The sequence below is a fragment of the Barbus barbus genome, assembly GCF_936440315.1.
Source record: "Barbus barbus genome assembly, chromosome: 4".
Classification (NCBI taxonomy): Eukaryota; Metazoa; Chordata; class Actinopteri; order Cypriniformes; family Cyprinidae; genus Barbus; species Barbus barbus.
Genome location: NC_136732.1, coordinates 39,465,530 through 39,489,279, shown reverse-complemented (window position 1 = coordinate 39,489,279; position 23,750 = coordinate 39,465,530). Strand labels below are relative to the sequence as shown.

General features: G+C 39.0%; 1 protein-coding gene across 3 annotated transcripts; it reads right to left on the bottom strand.

Annotated features, from left to right (window-relative positions):
• Positions 1-180: 180 nt before the first annotated feature.
• On the bottom strand, positions 181-21,982 carry LOC306863187 (ubinuclein-2-like). 3 transcript variants are annotated; one of them, XM_079406407.1, is made up of 16 exons: positions 21,443-21,982; positions 20,150-20,266; positions 19,884-19,985; positions 19,396-19,527; positions 15,985-16,082; positions 14,187-14,664; positions 10,076-10,189; positions 9,773-9,843; positions 9,450-9,686; positions 8,375-8,485; positions 7,734-7,877; positions 7,594-7,644; positions 3,156-4,293; positions 2,141-2,336; positions 1,115-1,183; positions 181-990 (listed from the first exon to the last, which is right to left on the bottom strand). In XM_079406407.1, the coding sequence occupies exons 1-16, from the start codon at positions 21,710-21,712 to the stop codon at positions 944-946; spliced, it is 3,375 nt and encodes a 1,124-aa protein (XP_079262533.1). In that variant the 5' UTR covers positions 21,713-21,982; the 3' UTR covers positions 181-943. The 3 variants fall into 3 exon arrangements, with proteins under 3 accessions (XP_079262533.1, XP_079262534.1, XP_079262535.1); XM_079406408.1 differs by having other exon boundaries at positions 10,145-10,189; positions 21,443-21,975; XM_079406409.1 differs by lacking the exon at positions 10,076-10,189 and having other exon boundaries at positions 21,443-21,975.
• Between the last annotated feature and the right edge of the window lie 1,768 nt (positions 21,983-23,750).

Here is a 23,750-nt window from a genome sequence, read left to right as displayed (position 1 = left end):
ATTAATTCACTCTTAAAATATGATTTAATACTAAAAATGAAAGAACATATCAACAGAAACTTGTTACTATATCCCTTGAAATTAGAAATTGCTAAGTTGGAAAAAAGCTATAATTGATAAAATGTTTGTTGAACCTACTTCAGTTCAAGCATAAACCAATACTTCAATAAAATAGAATAAGGTTTTCTTTGTCTCAGAGCTTTTTTTTTTTATCTAAATTGCTTTTTACGTCTTAGACTAGTGGGTCCCAACCACGTTCCTGGAGGGCCCCCCCCCCAACACTGCACATTTTGCATCTCTTGTTTGTCTGACACCCAATTCAGTTCTTGGAGTCTCTAGTACTACTAATGAGCTGATGATCTGAATCAGGTGTGCTCGATCAAGGTGATATGGAAAACATGCAGTGTTAGGGGGCCTCCAGGAACATAGTTGAGAACACAATCATCACAGACACAGAGCGTTTTCACTAAGTCTTCTGCATTTTTATTTCGCTCATGTCCTGAAACGTAGGTAAACAAATCCTGAAAGTTCAAGTATATTACAATGGGCGCGGTCTCGCCCTTTGGTTTGAACCATTTAAAGGGGCGTTTCGTTGGTGAACAGCACCGGAGACACCGACCTACACCAGAGAGGGAGGAACACCTTCACTCATCAATATTCATACGCTCCACACATTTAAAAAAACCCTCATTTACAGAAGCTGCGCGCTAATCAGCATACAAACACACACACACACACACACGTTTCCCTCCCCGTCACAGTGATCAGGTCTGTCTGTGTAAACATTGATACATATGTACAACCCACGGATCATCACTCAAACAAACATTATTCATCAGCATCAATATTCAAATGCGTATAAAAACGGCTCCGTCTCATTGGACGGCCAGCACATCATGCATAAAAGTGGGCGGGGTCAGTCCCGGATCAGAGTTCTGTGATGTCATAAGGTCTTCCTCTTCAAGTCTCCGCCCTGAGTTTGATTGACATCTGCACACAGAGAGAGAAAGAGAGAGAGTGTCAGTTATTAAGCACTGTGACTCCTGACTGAAGATGAAGAAAGCAGCAAACGCACGCATGCAGGCAGCGGGAGAGTCGCGCGCTCAGCGTTTACCTGAGAAAGCCAGCTGTAAGTGTGGCGGCAGAGTGGCCTGAGTCCCTGACATGAGACCCTTTAACACATCTGAGGAGAGACGGGACAGAGAGACACACACCCACGCATGAGACGCCACACGAGACACACAGAGATTCAATGAGAGGAAGTAGATTCATGACGAGCCACGTGATGAAGAGCAGATGATGAACACACACCGTGACATCTTATGCATTTTAAAGGGGCCATGATCTGAGAAACCAGAATTCACTTGATCTTTTTCGACATAAAACATTGTACTATAAAAACATCCTGTAAGCTTCAGAACTCAAACCTTTGTTGTTAGTCTAAAAACAGCTTATATTGAAGGCAGTCAGCGCCAGTGTACAACTTTATGATGTAATAGTGTGCTTAAGCTCCACCTCTGCAGAAGATCATCAACGCCTACTTAAACACAGCAGCGTTCATCTGTGAGGAATGACTGTCGGCTGTCTAACATACACAACTATTAGCCAATCGTAGCAGTGGGGCGCTTGCTTCCGAGTCCACAAATCTATTCAGAATTTTCTGTTCTGTTTTTAACGCTCAAATTACATGGTTTTGATGGACAAAATCTTGATAACATTATAAGTGGACCTCAGAGAACAGTACAAAATAAATCTCCAAGGCAGTTCATGACCCCTTTAAGTTCAACAATGACAACAGCATCACTTGCAAAAATGGAAATACTGAACAAAATGTAAGTCAACATGATGTCTTTCCCATAAAAATATACTTCAAATACTACAAGTGTAGTATATTATGTGCTAAATAAGTAAATACTAACAAGTTACTGCAGTTGTACACACAAAAATGCACCTACACACACACACACACATCAACTAATGAGGGCTCATACAAGCCTACCTCTAGTAGAAAACCTAATAATTCAAAATGAGTCTAAATTATGGACATTTAATTCATTTGTAAAGCTAAACAGAACTGACCTTTCTAAGACTTACAAAATAATACTAAACTACCCCGTATTTATTGGTCACACCGACTCACTCTGGGGAAGGTTGAACCCTGAGCTGCTGGGATTGGTCAAGCTGCCAGTGGTCGCCGTGGAAACCACAGAGGAAGGAAGATTCAGCAGGTTTGGAAACTGGAACGGGAGAGAGACGGGAACCAGACCTCCCAGCATCCCGAACCCCAGCGGCAGAGACGGACCAGCCGAGCCCAGCAGAGCGCTGGAGGATGACACCTGCAAAACACCATCATCATCACACTGTTAGAGCCAAAGACCTCGGCACACAATTACAAAGACACCCTTATGTGTGAAAGCAACATCTCTATGGAGTCTAACTATTTTATACACATTTGCCAACTAATAAAATAACACTTTAGTAGTGGCTGGTATTTTGAGGAACTCAAGGAGCTCAAGTTAAGTTCTGTTCAAAATGTGTGGCATAAATTATTACTTCCCAAATAAATTACTACTAACTAAAAAAATAATTCTAGGGATAACAATAGAATAACTATTCCTTCAAGGGAAAAAACAGCTGCCTAAATAGAATAGAAAACAATATTTCAATGTCAAGTAAAATAAAAAAAAATACAGATTGCACGTTTAGAAAATACTTATTCTTCTAAAACTTATTTTATTTTAATGAATTTATTTAATTTTTTTATATTTCAACTAAACATTAAATTTAACTTAATTTTATGTAAATATAAACAATTTAAATGTTTAATAAAAAAATAAATGTTTATTTGAATTTTGCAATTAAACAAATGAATTGCTTTAAAAAATTTCATAAAAATTTCAATATTTGAATTTTATTCTAATTTAAAATGTAATTAAATGTGTTAAATTAAAATTTATTTGAATAATAATTAAACCAAAAATATTACTACAATTATTCTAAGTAAAATTATAATTATGCTACTAAACTTTCCTGAGAAGAGACACCTTTACAATGTTCTTGCTGAGGGGATTTGGTGCTAAAAACAGGCCTTGAGTTTGAAAGTAGTAAATATAAATAAATAATTTAAGAAGCATTGATCACATGAGCAGACAGACCTGTGAGAGTGGAGACGCTGTGGCCGTGGACACAGATGTGATTGTCTTCACTCCCTGATTAAGTCCACCCACTTGTCTGTGTCGCTGACTGTGATTGGCCGTCCCCACCACCGGCGATGCGCTGGTGGCCGGTTGCTTGGTGACCGGCGCGGTTGTCGTAATGAGTCCAGAGATGCAGTTGCCCTGAGATGAACTCTTCTGCCCCACAGGGGCACTGTAACCACCGGCGACGAACCCCGTGTGGAAGCCCGGGTTCTTGGAGGCGTGCTGGTGCATGCTGGGTAACGTGGTTGTTCTGGAGACGACGGGTGAGGGGGTGGGCGTGAGCTTGATGATGGGCGAGCTGGGGTTGTGGGGCGACTTGGTGAGGGTGGCCTGCATGGGCGTGATGAAGCCAGGTTTGGGCGACTCTCGGTTTTTGGCTTGCGCGGACACGAGGAAAGGCTGCGCGGATTTGACGTTTAAAAGCGACGATGAGGAAGTGGTGGGAAGCGTGCGGGGCGAGCTGTTATTGCTGGTTTTGATGAGGCCCATGGTGACCACCGTTTTCCCCGCCTGGATCTTCTGAGGGGCATGAAGAGGCGATGACGTCGGAGGAGGGCGGGGCTTCGCTAGAGTTACGCCCATCTTGGTGGGCGGAGTCACAGATGGTCGCTGAGTGGGAATAACCGAGCGTCTCTGACTCAGTGGCAGGACGCTCACACTTTTAACGACCGGAGAAGCGGGCGTCGAGGAGAGGACGCTGGCAGGAGCAGGCGGAGGAGGGGTGCTCCCGCTCTTTTTGGCCAGGTGTGGAGACACGAGCAGCGACTGGGGCGGTTTGGGCGGCTCGGTGGACAGCGGGCTGTTGGACTGGGCCAAATCTTTGGCGACGCTGCTCAGCATGGCCAGAGCGTGAGAGATAGAGTCCAGCGAAGGGGCTGCCAGGTCCTCGTCCAGAGAGTCCGACAGGCAGATGGGCTCCGGCGGGGACAGCGCTCGCTGGACGGTAGCAGGAAGAGCAGCGTCCACTGAGATGACCGGACGCTGGACGGCTGGAGGAGGTGCGGAGTCCACAGAGACAGACGGTCGCTGGAGCACACTACTGTCCTGAAGCTTGGGCTTCGCTTTCGGAGCCGGTAACATCCTTTTCTTTACTCTGAAAACAATGCGGTGCAGTTTAATCACAAGACGACCAACATGAAACACATCAGCCTGGTTTACCGTTTAATGTGACAATATTCAACAAGAAACAATTAAATGCATAAAAAAAACAAGATTTCAGAAAGGCGGCATTCACCTACAACAGTAGCTGAAAGCAATGAATAAACTAATATTCTTATTCTTCAATTTGACAAATTTTAAGGGATAGTTCACCAAAAACTGAAACTTTGCTGTTAATTTACTCTCCTTCAAGCCATTCAATATGTAGGTGACTTTTTTTATTCAGTAGTAACAGTACAGATTTTCAGCTGAAACCGTGGTCCTCAGTGATTCATAAAATGCAAGTCAATGGGTGCCACCAGTTTAAGAGCCAAGAAAGCATATAAAAGGTACGATAAAATTAATACCCATGGCTTCTGACGATATATGTGACCCTGTACCCCAAAATCAGTTATAAGGGTAATTTTTGTAAATGTAGATTTAAATATCTGAAAAATTTATGAATAAGCTTTCCATTTATATATAGTCTATGTTCGGATAATATTTGGCCGAGATACAACTATTTGAAAATCTGGAATCTGAGGGTGCAAAAAAAATCGAAATATTGAGAAAATCGCCTTTAAATTTGCCCAAATGAAGTCCTTAAAAATGCATTTTATCAAATTATTTTTTTGATATATTTACAGTAGGAAATTTACAAAATATCTTCATGGAACAATCTTAATATCCTAATGATTTTTGGCATTAAAAAAAAGTATAATTTCAACCAATACAATGTATTGTTGGCTATGGCTACAAGTCTCACCCAGAAGTACACACCTCACATTTTTGTAAATATTTTATTATATCTTTTCATGTGACAACACTGAAGAAATGACTCTTTGCTACAATGTAAAGTATTGAGTGTACAGCTTGTATAACATTGTAAAGTTGCTGTCCCCTCAAAATAACACACAGCCATTAATGTCTAAACCGCTGGCCACAAAAGTCAGTACACCCCTAAGTGAAAATGTCCAAATTGGGCCCAAAGTGTCAATATTTTGTGTGGCACCAGCACTGCCTTAACCCTCTTGGGCATGGAGTCAGTGGCGGAGCGGAGGGGTGGCTAATTGGGCTTAAGCCCCGAATGTTTTGTCAAAAGCCCCGAATCTTTTAGGTTTTTTAAAATAACTTCAACTTTGTTTAATTTCCTCTCAGTCTTTTTGACAGGAGCGGCAAAAAATGAAACAAAAGCTCTATTACTGTGCGTGGTGTCGGACGGTACTCGACGCGTCCGCACGAGCGCGAAGGTGCGCGCGGCAAAAATGACGTCATCACTCAGCTTGTATGAATTTGAATTTATATTGAATTTTTTTTTTTTTTTTTTACTGAGTAACTATCATCATTTTCCCAGATAGTGTATAGATTTTTAGGCATTCTATTATCTCAAACAGCCTGAAAAATAGTGCATTTAGCTGACGTAATTGGGAAAAAAATCTCCCCGGGGGAGTATACCCCCGGACCCCCCTAGGTTTGGGCTAAGCCCCGAATGTTTACATCGTCTGGCTCCGCCCCTGCATGGAGTTCACAAGAGCTTCACAGGTTGCCACTGGAGTCCTCTTCCACTCCTCCATGACGACATCAGAGAGCTGGTGGATGTTAGAGACCTTGTGCTCCTCCACCTTCCATTTGAGGATGCCCCACAGATGTTCAATAGGGTTTAGGTCTGGAAACATGCTTGTTCAGTCCATCACCTTTACCCTCAGCTTCTTTAGCAAGGCAGTGGTCGTCTTGGAGGCGTGTTTGGGGTCGTTATCATGTTGGAATACTGCCCTGTGGCCCAGTCTTTGCTTCAGTATGTCACAGTACATGTTGGCATTCATGGTTCCCTCAATGAACTGTAGCTCCCCAGTGCCAGCAGCACTCATGCAGCCCCAGACCATGACACTCCCACCAACATGCTTGACTGTAGGCAAGACACACTTGTCTTTGTACTCCTCACCTGGTTGCCACCACACACATCTGAACCAAATAAGTTTATCTTGGTCTCATCAGACCACAAGACATGGTTCCAGGAATCCATGTCCTTAGTCTGCTCGTCTTCAGCAAACTGTTTGGGGGCTTTCTTGTGCATCATCTTTATAAGAGGCTTCCTTCTGGGATGACAGACCAATTTGATGCAGTGTGCTGCATATAGTCTGAGCACTGATAGGCTGACCACCCTCCCCTTCAACCTCTGTAGCAATGCTGGCAGCACTCATACGTCTATTTCCCAAACACAACCTCTTGAAAAGGATGCTGAGCATGTGCACTCAACTTCTTTGGTCAATCATGGCGAGGCCTGTTCTGAGTGGAACCTGTCCTGTTAAACCGCTGTATGGTCTTGGCCACCATGCTGCAGCTCAGTTTCAGGGTCTTGGCAATCTTCTTATAGTCTACACCAGGGATAGGCAATTTCGGTCCTGGAGGGCCGGTGTCCTGCAGAGTTTAGCTCCAACCCTAATCAAACACACCTGCCTGCAACTTTCTAGTGATCTTGAAGACACTGATTAGCTTCTTCAGGTGTGTTTGATTTGGGTTGGAGCTAAACTCTGCAGGACACCGGCCCTCCAGGACCGAAGTTGCCTATCCCTGGTCTACACCATCTTTATGTAGAGCAACAATTATTTTTTTCAGATCCTCAGAGAGATCTTTGTCATGAGGTGCCATGTTAAACTTCCAGTGACCAGTATGAGAGAGTGAGAGCGATAACACCAAATTTAACACACCTACTCCCCATTCACACCTGAGACCTTGTAACACTAACGAGTTACATGACACCGGGGAGAGAAAATGGCTAATTGGGCTCAATTTGGACATTTTCACTTAGGGGTGTACTCAGTTTTGTGGCCAGCGGTTTAGACATTAATGTCTGTGTGTTGAGTTATTTTGAGGGGACAGCAACTTTACAATGTTATACAAGCTGTACACTCACTACTTTACATTGTAGCAAAGTGTCATTTCTTCAGTGTTGTCACATGAAAAGATATAATAAAATATTTACAAAAATGTGAGGGGTGTACTCACTTCTGTGAGATACTGTATACCCCAGCGACTTAAGACTAGTTTTGTGCTCCAGAGTCACATAGTGTGGAGTTACGAAGAGTCTGCCACGATTATGAAACTTGGCTGACGATTAATTGCCCAAATGAGTGTTTTTATGTTTTCTCTTCATGTAAAAAGTTGGTTTGAACTATCCCTTTAACGTAGACCTGCACAAAGTAAATAGGTCAAAACAGTTTGTTTGTTTAAAAATAACCGAGGGCAAAATACTCACGTATTTCCTGTGAGGTGACTGTGAGCCATACGGCTCTCTTTAAACAGCATCCTGAGAAACAGAGAGAAAGAGAAAGTCAATCATGCTTCAACATGCTTTAGCAGCGCAGACATCAGCAGTGTTCTGGTGCAGAAACCCACCTGGCCTGCATCCATCCTTTGGGCCAGAGCGGTTTGACCTCCGTCTCCATGAAGGTCTTCAGGTAATCTTCAGGTGAGAGTGAACTCTGACCCTCCAGCTCGTAACAGCCCAGCTTCACCTGCACCAGATTACACAACAGAGACCTGTGCAAACAAACACATATCGGCTTTAAATCAACCACTAGACCATAAGAAGAAAAAAAAAAAACAAGCTTTAAAATAAGCTAAAAAGCCGGTTCTGTGATTAGTAGAAAATCGCCAACACCTGCTTTCAGATGGAGCGGCATTTACTACACAGAGCCGTAGTTCACTGACAAGCTAGCTAGGCAATATAGCGCTCATAATCGAAGGCGATTCGTCTGCGATTATGAACGCAAACTGTTGAAAAATGCAAACTGTTATAAATGCAAACTATAATAACCCTGGTGTGAATCCTGAAGAACATTCAGTACTCGAAACATTCAGTTTTTTCTGGAATTACAGAATTTAATTTGCATTAATAATTTGATATAATCGCATTAATATATTGCCACTCCTTGATTCTGTAACTCAAAAAGTTGGAAAATAAGCAGCGTTGTCTTTGAAAACAGTCTTGTTCCCTTGAGTCTCACATTACTGACTGTTCCTGATCTGTGTTTCACCTGAGTTTGTCATCCCACACAAATTTCTTCCTGGGGCCCATCACTCTTTTTCCTGGCTTCTCATCATTATCGTCCTCCGAGCCGTTTCTGTCGACGTCCTCCGTCAGCTGCCTTCGAAAGAAGCATTCAAATAAGCCAAAAATCAAGAGATTTCTTTCTTTTTTTTGTCTTTGAAAAAACTAGGATTTCCATGGTCTTGGAAAACTTGGATATACGAAGCAGCGTCATTTCAAAAATACGATTTCTAGACCTTGACTTCATGCAAATTCATAAAACCTTTAAACTGAATGGGCTTTTTTTTTTAATTGATTTTAATTTCTATATTTCATTCATTTATTTGTATTAAAACTCATTTATCTACTTATGGCAAGCTCTAAAATCTTTTCTCTGGTAGAAATTGTGAATAAAAAAAAATCTGTTATTAAGAATAAAGACTTAAAGCAAAAGATTTAAAACAAATAAATGAAAACAATAAGTTCTGTCACTAATTCCTTTTGTTCTTTGGATAAAAGCAACTTCTAAATGCATAAACATAAAATGTATATCAAACAACTGGAAAATCATTTTAAAAATATGAATTCTAAACATCGAAAAGTCATGCAAATTTATAAAACCCAAATGGACATTTTTATAATTAATTCATTTTACATTCTTAAATTATAATTTTTTAAATAAAATTTTCTAGTTACGCCAATCTTTACAATACTTCATTAGGTAGAAATTGTAAATAATGAAATAAGATAAATATCTACATAAATAAATCTATATTCAGCATATTATAGAATTAAATAAATTAAGAAAAAAGGTTGAAGAAAAAAAATATGAAATTCTGGATAAAAAAAATAAATATTATGAATATTGTTAGTTCATTGACTAATTGCTTTTGTTCCTCTTTTGTAAGTCGCTTTGGATAAAACTGTCTACTAAACAAAATGTAAATGTATATAACAAACAACCAGAAAAGTTTTTCATTGGTCAGTCACTGTCAAAAAAAAGAGCTAGATCCCTAAAAACACTGAGCTCTTCAAACCTCCACAATCTTGAAATGTAGGTAATTTCAATTATGTAGTCTCACTTGGCGACTTTGGCCATGCAGTCCATGTTGTAGCGTGCAATCTGCTCCGGCATGATGCTGCAGACGGCCAGCTTGAGCTTGTGCAGCGGCGTGCGCAGCCGGTCGTCCTGGATGTTCAGGCTGAGCTTCTTCAGCCGCTTCAGCAGAGCCTCTTTATTGCACGGCACGAAGGCCTCCAGATGAGAGTAGACGGCGGTGCGCATCGACGCGGGCTGCTCCTGCACCTGCAGCTCAATGCTACCGAGAGAGACGGAGAGAACGAGTGAGACGAACACCAGAGAGAGAGAAACTCAGAAATGAAAACCACGGCTGAATGAACTCACTCCAGCAGGATGTTGTTCATATCCTGCGTGAAAAACTTCTTCCTGCCCTCCATATCGAACTGACGAGACGCCTGGGAGGAAAACAAGCGTTTAACAGCAGCTCAAATGCAGTTTAACTCCATGCAGGACATCATGGCTGTGAGCACTATGCTCCTATTGTGTTTGTAAACATGTATATTGGAGCATTTCAAACCTGTCTGCTGAAATTACACACTGTATTAATAGATAGCATAGTTTTGTGGAAATAAAACAGCATCTTCTGATTCACTGACACTATTTTAACCTTCTTTCCATCTTTCTAACCTCTCCCTCCTCCTGCTCTGACTGTTTTCTGTCTATTTTCTCTCTATCATGATCATCTGCTCCACCTACACCTCTCTCTACCTCGCCTCCTCCTCTGTCTCCTTCACAATCTGCCTGGAAAGAGAAGACCACACACACACACACACACACTATACATTCATAAAATTACTGAAGATCAAATCATGAAAACTAACAACAGTCATTATGGATTAGTCGGGTCTGTACAACGCAGGAGAGAAAATACTGAAATTCACTCTCAAAACAAAAATAATCAAAATCAGGGCTGCACAATTAATCAGAATACATACGAAACTGCTGTATGGCACAGTTTGATGATCACATCACAAAAACTGCAATTTAATTAAACTAACAGAGTATATTTAAAAATGAAAGCATTAGGACAGCCATAAATATTAGTATTGGTATCACTATTATATTATTCTTAAATACTCAGTTTATTTTTATTTGCATTCTATTTTTAACAAAAATAAATAATTATAATAAACAATAACGACAAAAAAAAATTACTTAAATTATTTTAATACAATTACACATTTAATATAAACATATCATATTAATAAATAATTATAATAATTATTCTTCTAGTCACATTGTTAGGTCTATATAAATCACAACAGTTTGCACAGACATAAAAAAGGCGCAATTTATTTATTTGTTTTACCAGAAAATTGATTTCTCCCCCAAATCTTGCAGCCCTAGTTTGAAGTCCGACAGTAATTATCTTGAAGTATATTGTTGAAGGCAGAGGTTGAGTTACACAAGTGCTGCTGTATTACTATTTAAAGGTGGGGTATGTAATTTTTCAAAAACGCTTTAGAAAATGAGTCAGAGTACCATAACAAACTTGTAGCCAATCAGCAGTAAGAGGGTAGAGTGTCTACTAGGGATGGGCGATATGGGCTTAAAAGTATATCACGATATTTCTGGTATTTATTGTGATAACTATATGAAAGACGATAAGAATTCAGGGAACCCTGTTTCTTTAGAGAAAAGGATTCCGTTTCCTATTTTTACCCAAAATAGGGTGTTGTGAGCATTACTGAGTACACGCATAATGTATTGACTAATTCATACTGGAAGCCGGAGGGCACTCTTGCGCAGAAACTCCACATATGCATTGCAGAAGTAATACTACTGATGACGCTACAGGAAATCCCTAATATGGACAAAGTTATCAAGTTATGGCTGAATTAAAGAGACAGAATTTTTTTAACTTGAAACCAATAAACATATGATTGCACAAAATACACGGCTTATCTGTGTTCTTCAAGCAATCTTGGGTGTATTTTTTTTATAAGGAAAGTATAGTTATAATGCAATGCTAATCGACATAGCCTTTATCACTGTATATGATAATATCATTCTGTAATATGAAACCACGTCTGGTCACAGAAAGAAGTTCATTCAAACGTTAATTTGGAGAAAAAGCATGTCAATAAATGATATCTTTGTTGGACAACAGGTTTGTAAACAGGCTCATACACATGCAAAACTGTATCACGCACATGCTACTGTAGTACATACAGAACGATTTCTGTTTGTGCACAGTACAGCCCTAACCAAACCAGTTCCAGACAGTAGAAGGAGCTCCTCATCAAGGTTATTACAGTTTTGAATTTTAAAATTAGTTTTATTTTAATATCGTTTTCAAATTTGCTATGAAATTCAGTTTTGTTTTTATTAGTTTGATTAACATTTTGTTGTTAGTTTTTATTTTGTGAACACATTTTTTTTATATAGTTTAGTTTTAATGAAAGTTTAGCAGAATCAACAGATCACTTCCAGAGCGAAGGCCAAAGAAAGACTTAGCATAATTTAACCTTAGTGAGGCAAACGTTTAGCGACAAAATTAACCCATGCTGAGATTGATAGATGGTAAAAGTATACAAATATACACCAAAGCAAGCCTTTTTACTAAATAAATCTACACAAGTTGCGCTTAATGTCATATCTAATGGTGTGTTGAGATATTTAATATGAAAATAAACGTAGCCTAATTTGGTTACATGTCTTTTTTCTTATTTAACCATAATCATGATATTGTAACTGTCTCGTCTTGCGCACTTTTCCGTGAACATCCGCGCATAAATCATAACTGGGACTAATGAAATTCAATAATAACGGCAATCGTAGGCCTATTTAAAGGCTCACATTTGAATCTGTTATTTTCTTTATTCATGAAGAATTATAAGCGTGTGTATGATGTGATTTAGCCTTTGTGTATTTATTTGTTCGAAAGTTTGGCAGTGATCACAAGATGCTAGGGCAAGTTTTATATTGTTTACAGAAAGGTGCGTTCTCATCTTTTTTTTCTCTTAATTATCATGTTGCGTGTCTGTTTTTCTTCAAAGCACCAACTTGCCTAATGTTGGTTTGAATGCTTGTTACACATGAGAAAATTAATACGTTTGCATACCTGATGTTGTACGTTAATGCGGGTCCGGCTCTTGGTCTTTATGTCTAACGGTTCTGGTCTGGTAGGCTACAGAAATAAATCTGTGCTGCTGTCGGATAATGGGTCGGGTGTCCTGTTAAGTACTGCTGGTGCACGTTTACCAAACAGGACCCGTGCAGGATGCACCATTTACAGGTATTTCCCTAAACCGCCACACAGCTCATATATTTTTCCGCCAAGGGGTGAGAACGTATTGATTACGAAAACGATTATTTATTTTATTTCAGTTAGTTTTTCAATAACTGTTGTTAGTTTCGTTTCGCAAATATTTTGACATGTCAACAACTAGACTTTATCGTTATTATCGCGGGAAGACAAATTCTTTTTGTGGGGAGAATTTTTACCGGTATATTTTTTTTGAAAAAATGATATTCTACTCTCATTAACGGTCTCATTATTCTTTAATAATAGCCTATTATATTAAACTGACCGACAGCTTCAGCGATATTCAAAAGAATGCTCTTTACTTTGAGTTATTCAGTTCCCAATTTAACAGAAGTTATTTTTTAACCCACTTTGTGACTTTTCTTACTTCATACACATGTAAAGTGCAAAGCCTTGACAAAAATTGATTTCTTGATGATTTGATATTTATATTAGTGATTTTATAATATCAAAATATAAAGCTAAAAAAGTGGAAATGAATTATTAATAAGAAGTGCCTCTCTGCTGCCATCTACTGGTTATAGTGTTAATTTGATGACTTTTTAAAATTTTAAATATGTAAAATTTATTTTGGTCATCCCATTAAAAACAACATTTAAATTGGATCATTTTTAGAGCTTTAAAGTGCTGGAAATAGTTGTGTGAAATACTTGAAAGTCACTGAAAAGTGCTTAAATTTCTCTCTCAAAAGGCTGTACGAACCCTGAAATGAATAATGTAATAACATTCGACTCTTTCTGCCATAACACCGTGGTATAGTTATCATTACTACTTCTGGTTTTCTACATCATCGCTGTTTAATCTGTTTATAACAGAATTCTGTGCAGAATTTGAATGCATCTCACCAGATCTCGCAGCAATCTTTATTCATTCTGCGGCAAATTCCAAAGCTTCCTCGCAGCGTTGTGCAGTAACAGTGTCGCGAGTTCAGCATTGGTTTCCGAGTATTGTTCCGAGCTCGGACCAGTTTGCTTGCGCTGCGCTCAATTATTGGTCCGAGCTGATAAACAGTCCGCGCTGTGGCTGCACAGCTCAGATGAGTAGCGCAGTTTCGTCACGCTTTTGTTTCGTTTGCCGCTCGATGTTTCTAATATGCAACAGAAATGGTGGTCGCGCCAGTGCGACCGCTCACAAAATTAAGTCGCACCGGCAGAAAAAATGGCCGCAAAATGCACCAGTCTGGAGCCCTGGGCGGAGCTATCAAAATAGGGGCGTGTTTGTTTTGGCGATTTCAAATATCAACATTGGCTACCAGAAATCACCTACCCCACCTTTAAACTATATAAACGTGCAGGCGGATGAAAACAAAAAACAGCTCAGCTTCTCAAACTGCATCTCAAAAGCTCTCTGCTCCATTGCGCTCCGGTTTCTGAAAGCGTCCCATGGGAACGTTAATAAGCATGGCTCATGAATCAGTTTTGCTGGAGCTAAGCGCAGATCTGTGATGTGGATATAGAGGGGAGCACTCACCGCGCGCAGGTCCTCGATGCGTTTGAGCAGCGGAGCGGGAAGGCTGCTGGGAAGAGGCGTTGGTGGCACCATCCCCGTCTTCTGCACTCGACCCGTGGCTCCAGCCTTCTGTCCTGCTGCCGCGCCGTTCTCGCTCTGCCCCGGACTGGACGGCCCAGGAGAGTCCAGCAGGCCAAAGTCCAGGTCGCCCATCAGCTCCTGCAGCACGTCGTTCTCTGTGGCTCCGCCCAGCAGCGTCATCATCGCCACCGGGTCAGAGGTCAGGTCGGTCATGGACAGGTCGTTGCCTGGGGCGACTGCAGTGGCGGCGGTGGCGTTGTTCGGCGGAGCGCGGACGAGTTTGACTGCAGCCACCGGGTTCTTCTTACGGATCTCCTCTTTCTCGCGGCTGAAGCGGCGGATCCTAGCGGCCAGAGATAGAGAGTCCTTCATCAGCTTCTTCCTCTTCTTCTTCTCCGGCCGGTTCAGAGACGAAACACTAAAAGAAAAAACAAAAGAGTTGTCACTCAGCCACTCAAAAGTTCAGGGTCAGATGGAAAATACATCAAAAGTGACAGTAAAGACATTTATAATGTTACAAAAGATTTTTGCTCTTTTGAACTTTATTCATCTTTGGATCCTGAAAAATAAAATGAATCAGTTTCAACACAAATATGAAGCAATAAATTACATTTTACAGTAGGCTATATTCACACAGAAAACAGTTATTTTAAATTGCAATAATATTTGAAAATGTTTACTGTTTTACTGTATTTTGGATCAAATAAATGCAGCCTCGGTGATCAGAAGAAACTAATTTCAAAAACATTAAAAAAAAATCTTGCCAACCCCAAACTTTTAAATGCTAATCTACAATAGTCAACATTTGAAGTGGATCAAAACAAGTTCAAAGTTGTCCCAAGACAAGAACGCATTTTGGTTTTAGGACAACTTTGATGAAAGGTTTTGATCCACTTCAAATGTTGACTAGTGTATATGTGAATTTCTAATAAAACTGCTAATAAAAGTTTTTAATAAAATGCTGAAATTCACTTAAAATTAAAATTTAATCAATCAAAAAGAGATAATCAACAAATAAATACACTACATATAATTTATGAACATAAGATGATTGTTTAATAGAAGTTATGCTCATTTCACATAGCTGCACTACACTTTTAATAGGAATAAAACTGAAATTGTGTTCATTATTTGAAGTCTGATTATATGAAAATGTCCATACCCATAAATGTAAGTTTTGTAATTGTATTGTAAAATGAATTTATTATTATATTGTTCTTAAATACCATTTTATTTTTCTTATTTTAACATTTTTGTTTAGCCATAAAATAATAATTGAAATAGATCTATTCATATTATAATTCTCATCAATATTATAATAACTACTATTATCATTTATTATTATTCATTTAAAATCATGTTGAGACATAATCACGTCATACATATATTTTATATTCCACAAAATTTAACAGGTCTGGAACAATAAATGTTTAAATGTTCACAAACAAGTCAATGTATTAATGTAAGACAGGCTGATGACAGTTCCTACAAATTTCTTTAAACATTTATCAACTAACTCAAATACTCTCAATTTACTACTTTAAAAATGAGCCGCAGCGTGAGGAATGGAAAAGGCGTCAGGGTCTAGAGATGTTACTTTAAAAGATGAACTTGGTTTCATTTATCAGAGCGTCTTTAAAAAAAATAAATTAAAAAAAAGTAGTGAGATGCAGCATAACATCCATCTAGTGCTTGAAAAAACGCCTCAAAGCAGCACAGTAAGCATGTCTGAACTCACCCTGCTTTGGGTACTTTGAATTTCCTGGGTTTCTTCTCCTCCAGGCCACCGTCCTGCTTCTTCTTCCTTCTCTTTATCACCCGCTCCTCTCCATCTTTCTGTCAATCAGAGTCAAGAACATCATCTCAGTCAAACGAACCATCACAGACATCAGACTGAAATTACCCTGACCAATGAGGACGACTACATGATTCGGTCAAACAAGTCATATTGTGATTACTACATCTAAAACTACAGTTTGAACTATGATATGATTTAAAAAAAAAAAAAAAAACACCAAAAATTGTATTTATGTTATGACTGATAATCAATAAACAGGCCTATATTACAAATCCAAACTACTTCCTTAAAAACTAGTAAAAACTGTACTTTTCATGGGTAAACCTTTGTCATAATCAATCCTTATCCCATTAAATAAGTCATCTTTCATATTAAACTATGGAACAGTTTTATTGTACATTACAAAAAAATTATAATTTTATTCATTTCAACAACTTTACTGACGCTGCATATCTTTAGTCTTTGGCTGCGTCTATTGCATCCAACACGTTTTTTCACTGACACACCCCCCAACTCGGGGCTTAAAGAAAATGTTGAGTTTCCCACTCGTAATAACGACTTTGTGGTGGCATTCATGTGCGTTCAACTCGTAAATACGATGCATCCGACATGACTCGAACACACCAACAGACAAGACGATGGCAGAAGTGTTTCAAAACTAAATGTAAAAGCACCCGTTTTAAAAATATTTTGGATTTTGAAAAGCCTGTTGACCTGGCATTTATCTAAGGTGATATGGGAAGTTTTTTTTTTTGTTTGTTTAACATTCGTTTCTCATTTATTTGGTTCCACAGTATTTGCTGATTTTTATTTTAAAGTGTGATATTTTTCCCATTATTTTACATCAAGCTGTATGCAGTCCGTGCCTCAAAACTTTCTTAACCTGTTAACCTTCAACCCCATTTAGGGCCTCGCAGGTGAAAATAACCTACCTGAATTAAAATGGTAACAGTTTGTGACAAAGTGTGCTTACACAAACAAATTAGGTATCTTTGGAAAGAAGAGACTCTGGGCTTTACTATCTATCATCCAGAGTTGATAATGCTCAAAAAGATAAAAAGTTATAGACACTGACGTGCCTTGAAAAATATTTTTCCACACTGAATGTTTTTTTATTTCATATACAAATACATGAAATAAGTCCTGGAGCAATCCAGAAAAGTAATGGATCGAAAGCCATGTGTCTCATCAGTTCATATTTCAAATTTGAAGAAGATACCATGAAAAATGAGATTCCTGCAATATTTTTTCTGAAACTATTTATAGTCCCCCCACCCCCCTGTTTGAGGAAAAATAACCACCAAATGGATTACAGAATTATACAAGCTATTTTAGCCATTATACATGTTCCTGCATAGTTTTTCAATTATAAAATAATAGACAGATTTATTTGAGCACTAAAAAATACAAAAATAATTATTTGAGTAATAAAAAAGGAAAAAAAATAGAAAAAAAATGCTTTGTATATAGTATGTATACTGAAGTATTCTTCGTTATTCGTTATTACAATGATAAATATCACTGCCAGACGTGAAGTGATATTGCCAGACATGGTCATAGAGTCAGTAAACACACGCTGATGTGCTTCCATTCAGATTATAATCAAACAGATGGACCATATAATCAATAATAGCTGATCAATGAATCACAATGATAGCCGTCATAGAGTCGCTAATAAACACGCTGATGTCCGTCCATACATATTATAATCATGCAGACACGGCCACATTCCCCACACAATACACACACACACACATATAAAAAATGTAGAAGAAAAAAAACAGTTTTTTATGGATAAAGCAGATCGCTAAGTTATGCCCCGCTCAGATGACAGCGTGCGTCACAGAAGCGTCACTGCCGGCAGGAGGGAGCGCCAAATTCAAATAATCTATATTCCGCTTTTCTGAGACTTTTTTTTCCGTAGACGGTCTCATTATGTTTGTAAGACCGTATTCTACAACATTGTTTTGTTTTTTTACCACCAAGACGCTGTTTTTGAGCGTAATTTATTCCATAACGGACGCGAACAATAACTCTCTGAAGAAATGAAACGTAAACAAAGGAATATTCATCCTTATTACAATGTTATTGTTTCGCTGGACTAAAAGTGCTCGCTGGGATGTTTTTCTGTGGACCCTTACCTCTCTAACTAAACTGGGATTTCAGCAGTGGACGCGTTTGTGGCTCGTTATTACAATGATAAAGGTACGTACGGCTTTTTTACTCTGCGTGTTTGGATGTGTACTGCTTACACAAATGTAGCAAATTTGTGCCACTCATTCCTTATAAGCTTTCCATCGAAAAACAGCGATCTGTCGTCGATGCTTGAGGCTTAGACCCTCAGAATGATATATAGTTTGTCAAGATTAACTTTGTCCCGTTTCATTTATTCTATTAGAAAACAATGACACATGCAAACAAAGAGCGTTCAGTGCGACGTCGCTCTGGTGAAGGCTAACAGGTTAATCGCTAATAAAGTTCTACGTTTTATAATTATTTGTTCCTCAGTCTTGACTGACTTTCAGTTATGTACCTGTTTAAAATTTTCAAGTTATTTGTTATTTTATATTAGGCATATAGCATGGTGCATTTTTATGTTCTACGTTGCATTTTGCTGTTGTTTGAATTCGATGCCGAATTGCTGCTCAATTGAAAGTGAAAGTAAAATGGCACGGTGCAACGCGCAAACTATTTAAGCAAAGGAAAGCGAGGGAAAGTGGGAAAACGAACTAAAAACAAACAACTGCTTGATGCAGAATTGCCACTAATTTGAAAGTGAAAGTAAAATGCGCACAGAGCTTACAAGCTATTTAAAACCAAGGAAAGCGAGGGAAAACTCAAACGACCCCCCCCCCCCACCACCACCACGGTGATACCGGTACTACTGGTGTTGTCAAACGTCAATTAACCGGTCGATTAAAATTTCCTCACCGACAGAAGTCTAGTCTACACTTTTTTTGTTATGTGACACATTACTCAACGCTGCAAAAACATGCAAGTACGTTAAAAACCTTTAAAGCTCCCTCAACACAAACACAAATATGCTGATCGGATCAGTCGCACTGGTGCTCCTAAATATTTTTTCATAGTCGCACGCAGTCGTTTTCGGTCGCACTGTAGAGCCCCGCTAACAATTCTTCAGTGAAACATGCTCAGAGTCTGTAGAAATACTGCATGAAGACTATGTTTATTGAATTATTTGGGGGTTTATTAATCATACTAGGTCACATTGCAGTTTGATTTTTTGATTAAATACACAACCCGATCATAAATTAGCAATGACAAACCATAACTCTGGCTCTCTATATCATTTGACTGGTCTACTGTAACAGTGAGGATGAAGATGATCACCTTTAAGTGGTTGGGGTCTTTTCCTCTGTCCTCTCCCTCTGACTCAGACGCGGCCCTGAACTGCAGCGTGCCAGTGTTGATGTAGAAACCCCCCAGTTTAGTGGTCAGAGACGCGGGAACCAGCTCGTCGTACTGCAGACACACAACAGACATGAGGACGTCTATTTTAAACACACTCTGCGAAAACTGAAGTCCTATTTTGTAGTGCAAATTGTGTTTCCTACAGGAACAAATACAGTGCACAATTGCACATTAAAAGCAGACGTGCATCATTGTGCTGAGTGAAATATAACTATAGGAGACAAATTTATTAGACAACACTTTAATAGATATTTTATATTTGCATAAGGATTATGGGTCAGACTGGATTTCAAAATGGTTTTCTGTCATTTGAGAGATGATGGTGAAACTCATGTATGTGTTGTTCATTGAGACCATCAGCAGTGACTTTGTCTGTGAGGATCAATGAAGCTCCCTCTCATACTCACGGCCTCAGAGTTGTCGATAAATGGATCGGTTTCATCGTAGCCGTAACCGATATCGATGAGATCCTGCACCCGGTCTCGTCGCTTCTTCTTAACAGTGCCTCCCTGAAATAACATCACACTAACCTCAATGTAAAGTCAATAAACATTACATAACACATCATATTCTTTAACATAGCATGATCAGGACTAAGAGTTATAGGTGGATGTGCATTCGTAAGACAGACAAATATAAGATCATTTAAAAAAATAAATAAAAGATTGCGTACGTATCTGCTCTCAAATTTCCTCGCGAGAGCCTCGACTTCTTGCCGCTCTTTGTCTTCATCTGCGAACGGGTCGCTGGGGTCCAGAGCTGGAGTGAGACCCTGAGGAACCTTCCTCACCTTCAGGAGCAAATGAAGCCAGTCAGAACCAATCAACTCATTTACCGTCCCAAACGTGAACAGATACTCTTATGCATGTTTGTTTATTCATTACAAATAAAGTTCAGCTTATATATTAAACACTCAATAATATGCAATATATATTTCAGCAATGGTTTCATAATCAAGTACAATATAGATGTGCCTACACTCACTATTTTAAAATCTTTGTTTAAACTAGGTACTTATTTTAAGTGTAATATTGAAGAGTCTTATGTTACTTTCTGAAAGTTACCACACTAATTGTTGTTTTTGTGCATGCAATAATCTGCACAAAATTGCTAATAACTAACACTTGTTTCACACAATGCTTAGCAAAAACGGAAAACATTTCATGACTGCGCTGCACCTACAAACTGAAATAAAAAAAAAAACACCAGATCTGTCACGCTAACATCGACATTTTTTACCTGATAAGTACAATTATAAACTGCAAATTTATAAGAAAAGCATCATGCAACTGGGGTTCGAACCTACAACCTTTACCAGTTCAGATAATAAATACTACACCACCCATCAAGACTACTGATGTGGTGAAAGTTTCATCTTTCAGTGACCCTGGAGCACAAAACCAGTCTTAAGTCGCTGGGGTATATTTGTAGCAATAACCAAAAATACACTGCATGGGTCAAAATTATAGACTTTTCTTTTATACCAAAAATCTTTAGGATATTAAGTAAATATCATGTTCCATGAAGATGTTTTGTGAATGTCCTACTGTAAATATATCAAAACTTCATTTTTGATTAGTAATATGCATTGCTAAGAGCTTCATTGGAACAACTTTAAAGGTGATTTTCTCAATATTTAGATTTTTTTGCACCCTCAGATTCCAGATTTTCAGATAGTTGTATCTCAGACAAATATTGTCCTATCATAACAAACCATACATCAATGGAAAGATTATTTATGATGTATAAATCTCAATTAAAAAAGACCCCTATGACTGGCTTTGTGGTCCATTTATTTGTTATTATATTACACTATTAGCACTTCTGATGAGATGCTAAGTGCATTTGATTGGCTCTGCACAATGATAATAAAGTCTAAAGTAAGTTGTTGTGATGTTAGGAGTTAAATCTGAAGTATTTTTCAGTGTAAGAGGCGATGTTTTCTGGTGTTTTGATGTTCTCTGACCTGCAGGTTGGACTGGACCAGCTCGCTGTAGTTGAACTCGGCGGATCTCTGCTCGCTCGGTTCGGACAGACTCAGGTTCAGGCGGACGGTTGGTCTGCGCTCGCCGGGGTCTGATGCCGGTGTCCCGGTACCGAACAGCCCGCCGCCGGTGACACCGGGACTCGGCTCGTTCTCTTCGTCCTCCCGCCGGCGCGTCTTTGACTCGGGCGTCGCCGGTGTGCTGCTGAACGAGGCGAGCGTGACGAACGGGACTTTTCTCGGGTCCGCCATTGGACCGACTCTCTCCGGTTCTGCTCGAGCCCGAACACACGGGCGCTCGTGACTGTTAGCTTGAGCTAAAATTAGCGCTTACGCTGTTAAACAACACTTCTGCGACGGCTCGGGACGATATGAACTCCGTTTGGCGTTATATAATACTCCCTCGCAGCGTTCGCGTCGCATCCGTTTCATTTAATCGAGTGTGAGAGTAGTTTTTGTCTCTCTGTGTGAAACCTCGGCTGCATCTGTAGCGGCCATTTTCACTCGCAGTAAATACAGGATGAGGCGGCGGGGTCACTGAGCATGCGCAGTGCGCGTGAGGCTGGAATACGGCCAATCAGAAGTCTCACAGCGCCCTAAGACCCGCCCACTTCGAATTCTCGAGCGGGAGAGGGCGGAGTCGCTTCAGTGCACGCGAACCGCGGGAGATTCAGAACCGCGCAGCAGTTTGATTCATCCCATTGAGTCGAATCTTTTGATTCAGTTCATTCGTTATACCTTATTTTCTGTTTCCTCGCCACTGCTTTCATTGTGTTTGTCGACGGCTTAGCAATAATGTAATAAATCTTTTTAGCATCTGCAAAATTATAACATGAGCCCAGTTTTGTCTTCTGCTTGATTTTATATCCATTACTTGTGTTTGTCCCCAAGCTCGTTTGATATCATCAGCTGGCCAGCAATCACCATGCTCCTTTTCAATTTTATATTTCTTTTCAATCACTGTTTTAGCTTCACGTAAGCTCTTAAACCCATTTAAAAATGATAATAAATCTTCAGCTATGACATTTAAAGGGGGTTTGTTTCCACTTTCTCAAGAGTTTATTTCCATCAGATTCAGGAAGTTGCTTTTGTACACATGTGAATATAAACTCATTGTGATGTATGACTTATAGGAACAAAGTTCAGGAATAAAGCACTCTTGACTCAATCTGCTGTTATTACTTCTTCAACGTCTTCAAGGATCTTCTCTTCTTCCTGGATAAAATAATGTGTTCACTTCTAGTAAGAAAAGCCTTCATGTCCCTAAACTAAACCGTGACTGAAAGTTTGAGGTTAATTAGTGCATTAGTGATAAACACCTGCTGTTAACATGCAGAATCAATAAAGAAAAGAGAAACACGACAACTACAAGTGACTTCCAAACACAGCCTTAGATGAAATCAACTGAAATAAAAGAAGACATGAAATCTCTCCAGATCTCAGCAGAGGATGATTAAACACCTCCACAAACAGCAGCACCAGCTTCACGCATTACTAACCAGACTGACTTTATTTCTGTCAGACATCTAGACAAATTTGTACTGAGAATTAATTAACAGTCAGGCTGAATTAACTTAATGAAGAATCAAGATTCTAGTGATTTGTGTTGCTTTTATTGGGCTATTTTATTGTTAGTTTTTCTCTGGTTGATGTTAATACTGTAAACATTTGTTATGACAAGAAAAACCAAGAGAAAATTTGATCGTGTGAAGTTGGTCACTTACTGATGATGATATAATTAACATATTAGAAATTTTGTGTAGATTACATAACATCCTGCTGAAATGCTTATATGGATGATGCGACAATAATGTGTATATTTACGTTATCAAAACTGTGTAACATAGTAATTGTATCTGTTTATTAATTGTTATTATTATTAATACAGTACATCTGATTTAGGAAACCAAAACATTTTAACTAGCATGACATTTGAAGCGACCATATATATATATATATATACAGTATCTCACAGAAGTATCTCATGATCAAACTGACTTTTTTTTTCAAATGCTAAAGTTCCATAAAAAGTTATTACATAATTCCATCAGCAGGCAGTGTCCAGTCTTTTGAATAACAAGAGTGAGTCTTTCTTCACCAAACAGATTATTTATAAAATAGTGTGTCCTTTACAACTAAACGTCTTTTTATCTTTTATTGCATGTGTATGGGATTTCTTTAATTTGGGGTAAAATGCACTCAAAATTAACTTAAAATCATCATCAGCAACAACAAAGAAATAAAATAAAGTGACCTGTGGCTAAGCAATGCATTTAACCCATCCAAATTG

What these genes read in the sequence shown, in the direction of transcription:
- LOC306863187 (XM_079406407.1), bottom strand. Translation starts at nt 21,712, where the DNA reads ATGGCGGACCCGAGAAAAGTCCCGTTCGTCACGCTCGCCTCGTTCAGC. An exon ending in ATGAACAACATCCTGCTGGA is followed by an intron (nt 9,687 to 9,772) that starts GTGAGTTCATTC and finishes CTCTCTCGGTAG; the next exon opens with CATTGAGCTGCAGGTGCAGG. An exon ending in CAGCGTCTCCACTCTCACAG is followed by an intron (nt 2,337 to 3,155) that starts GTCTGTCTGCTC and finishes GGTGTTTTGCAG; the next exon opens with GTGTCATCCTCCAGCGCTCT.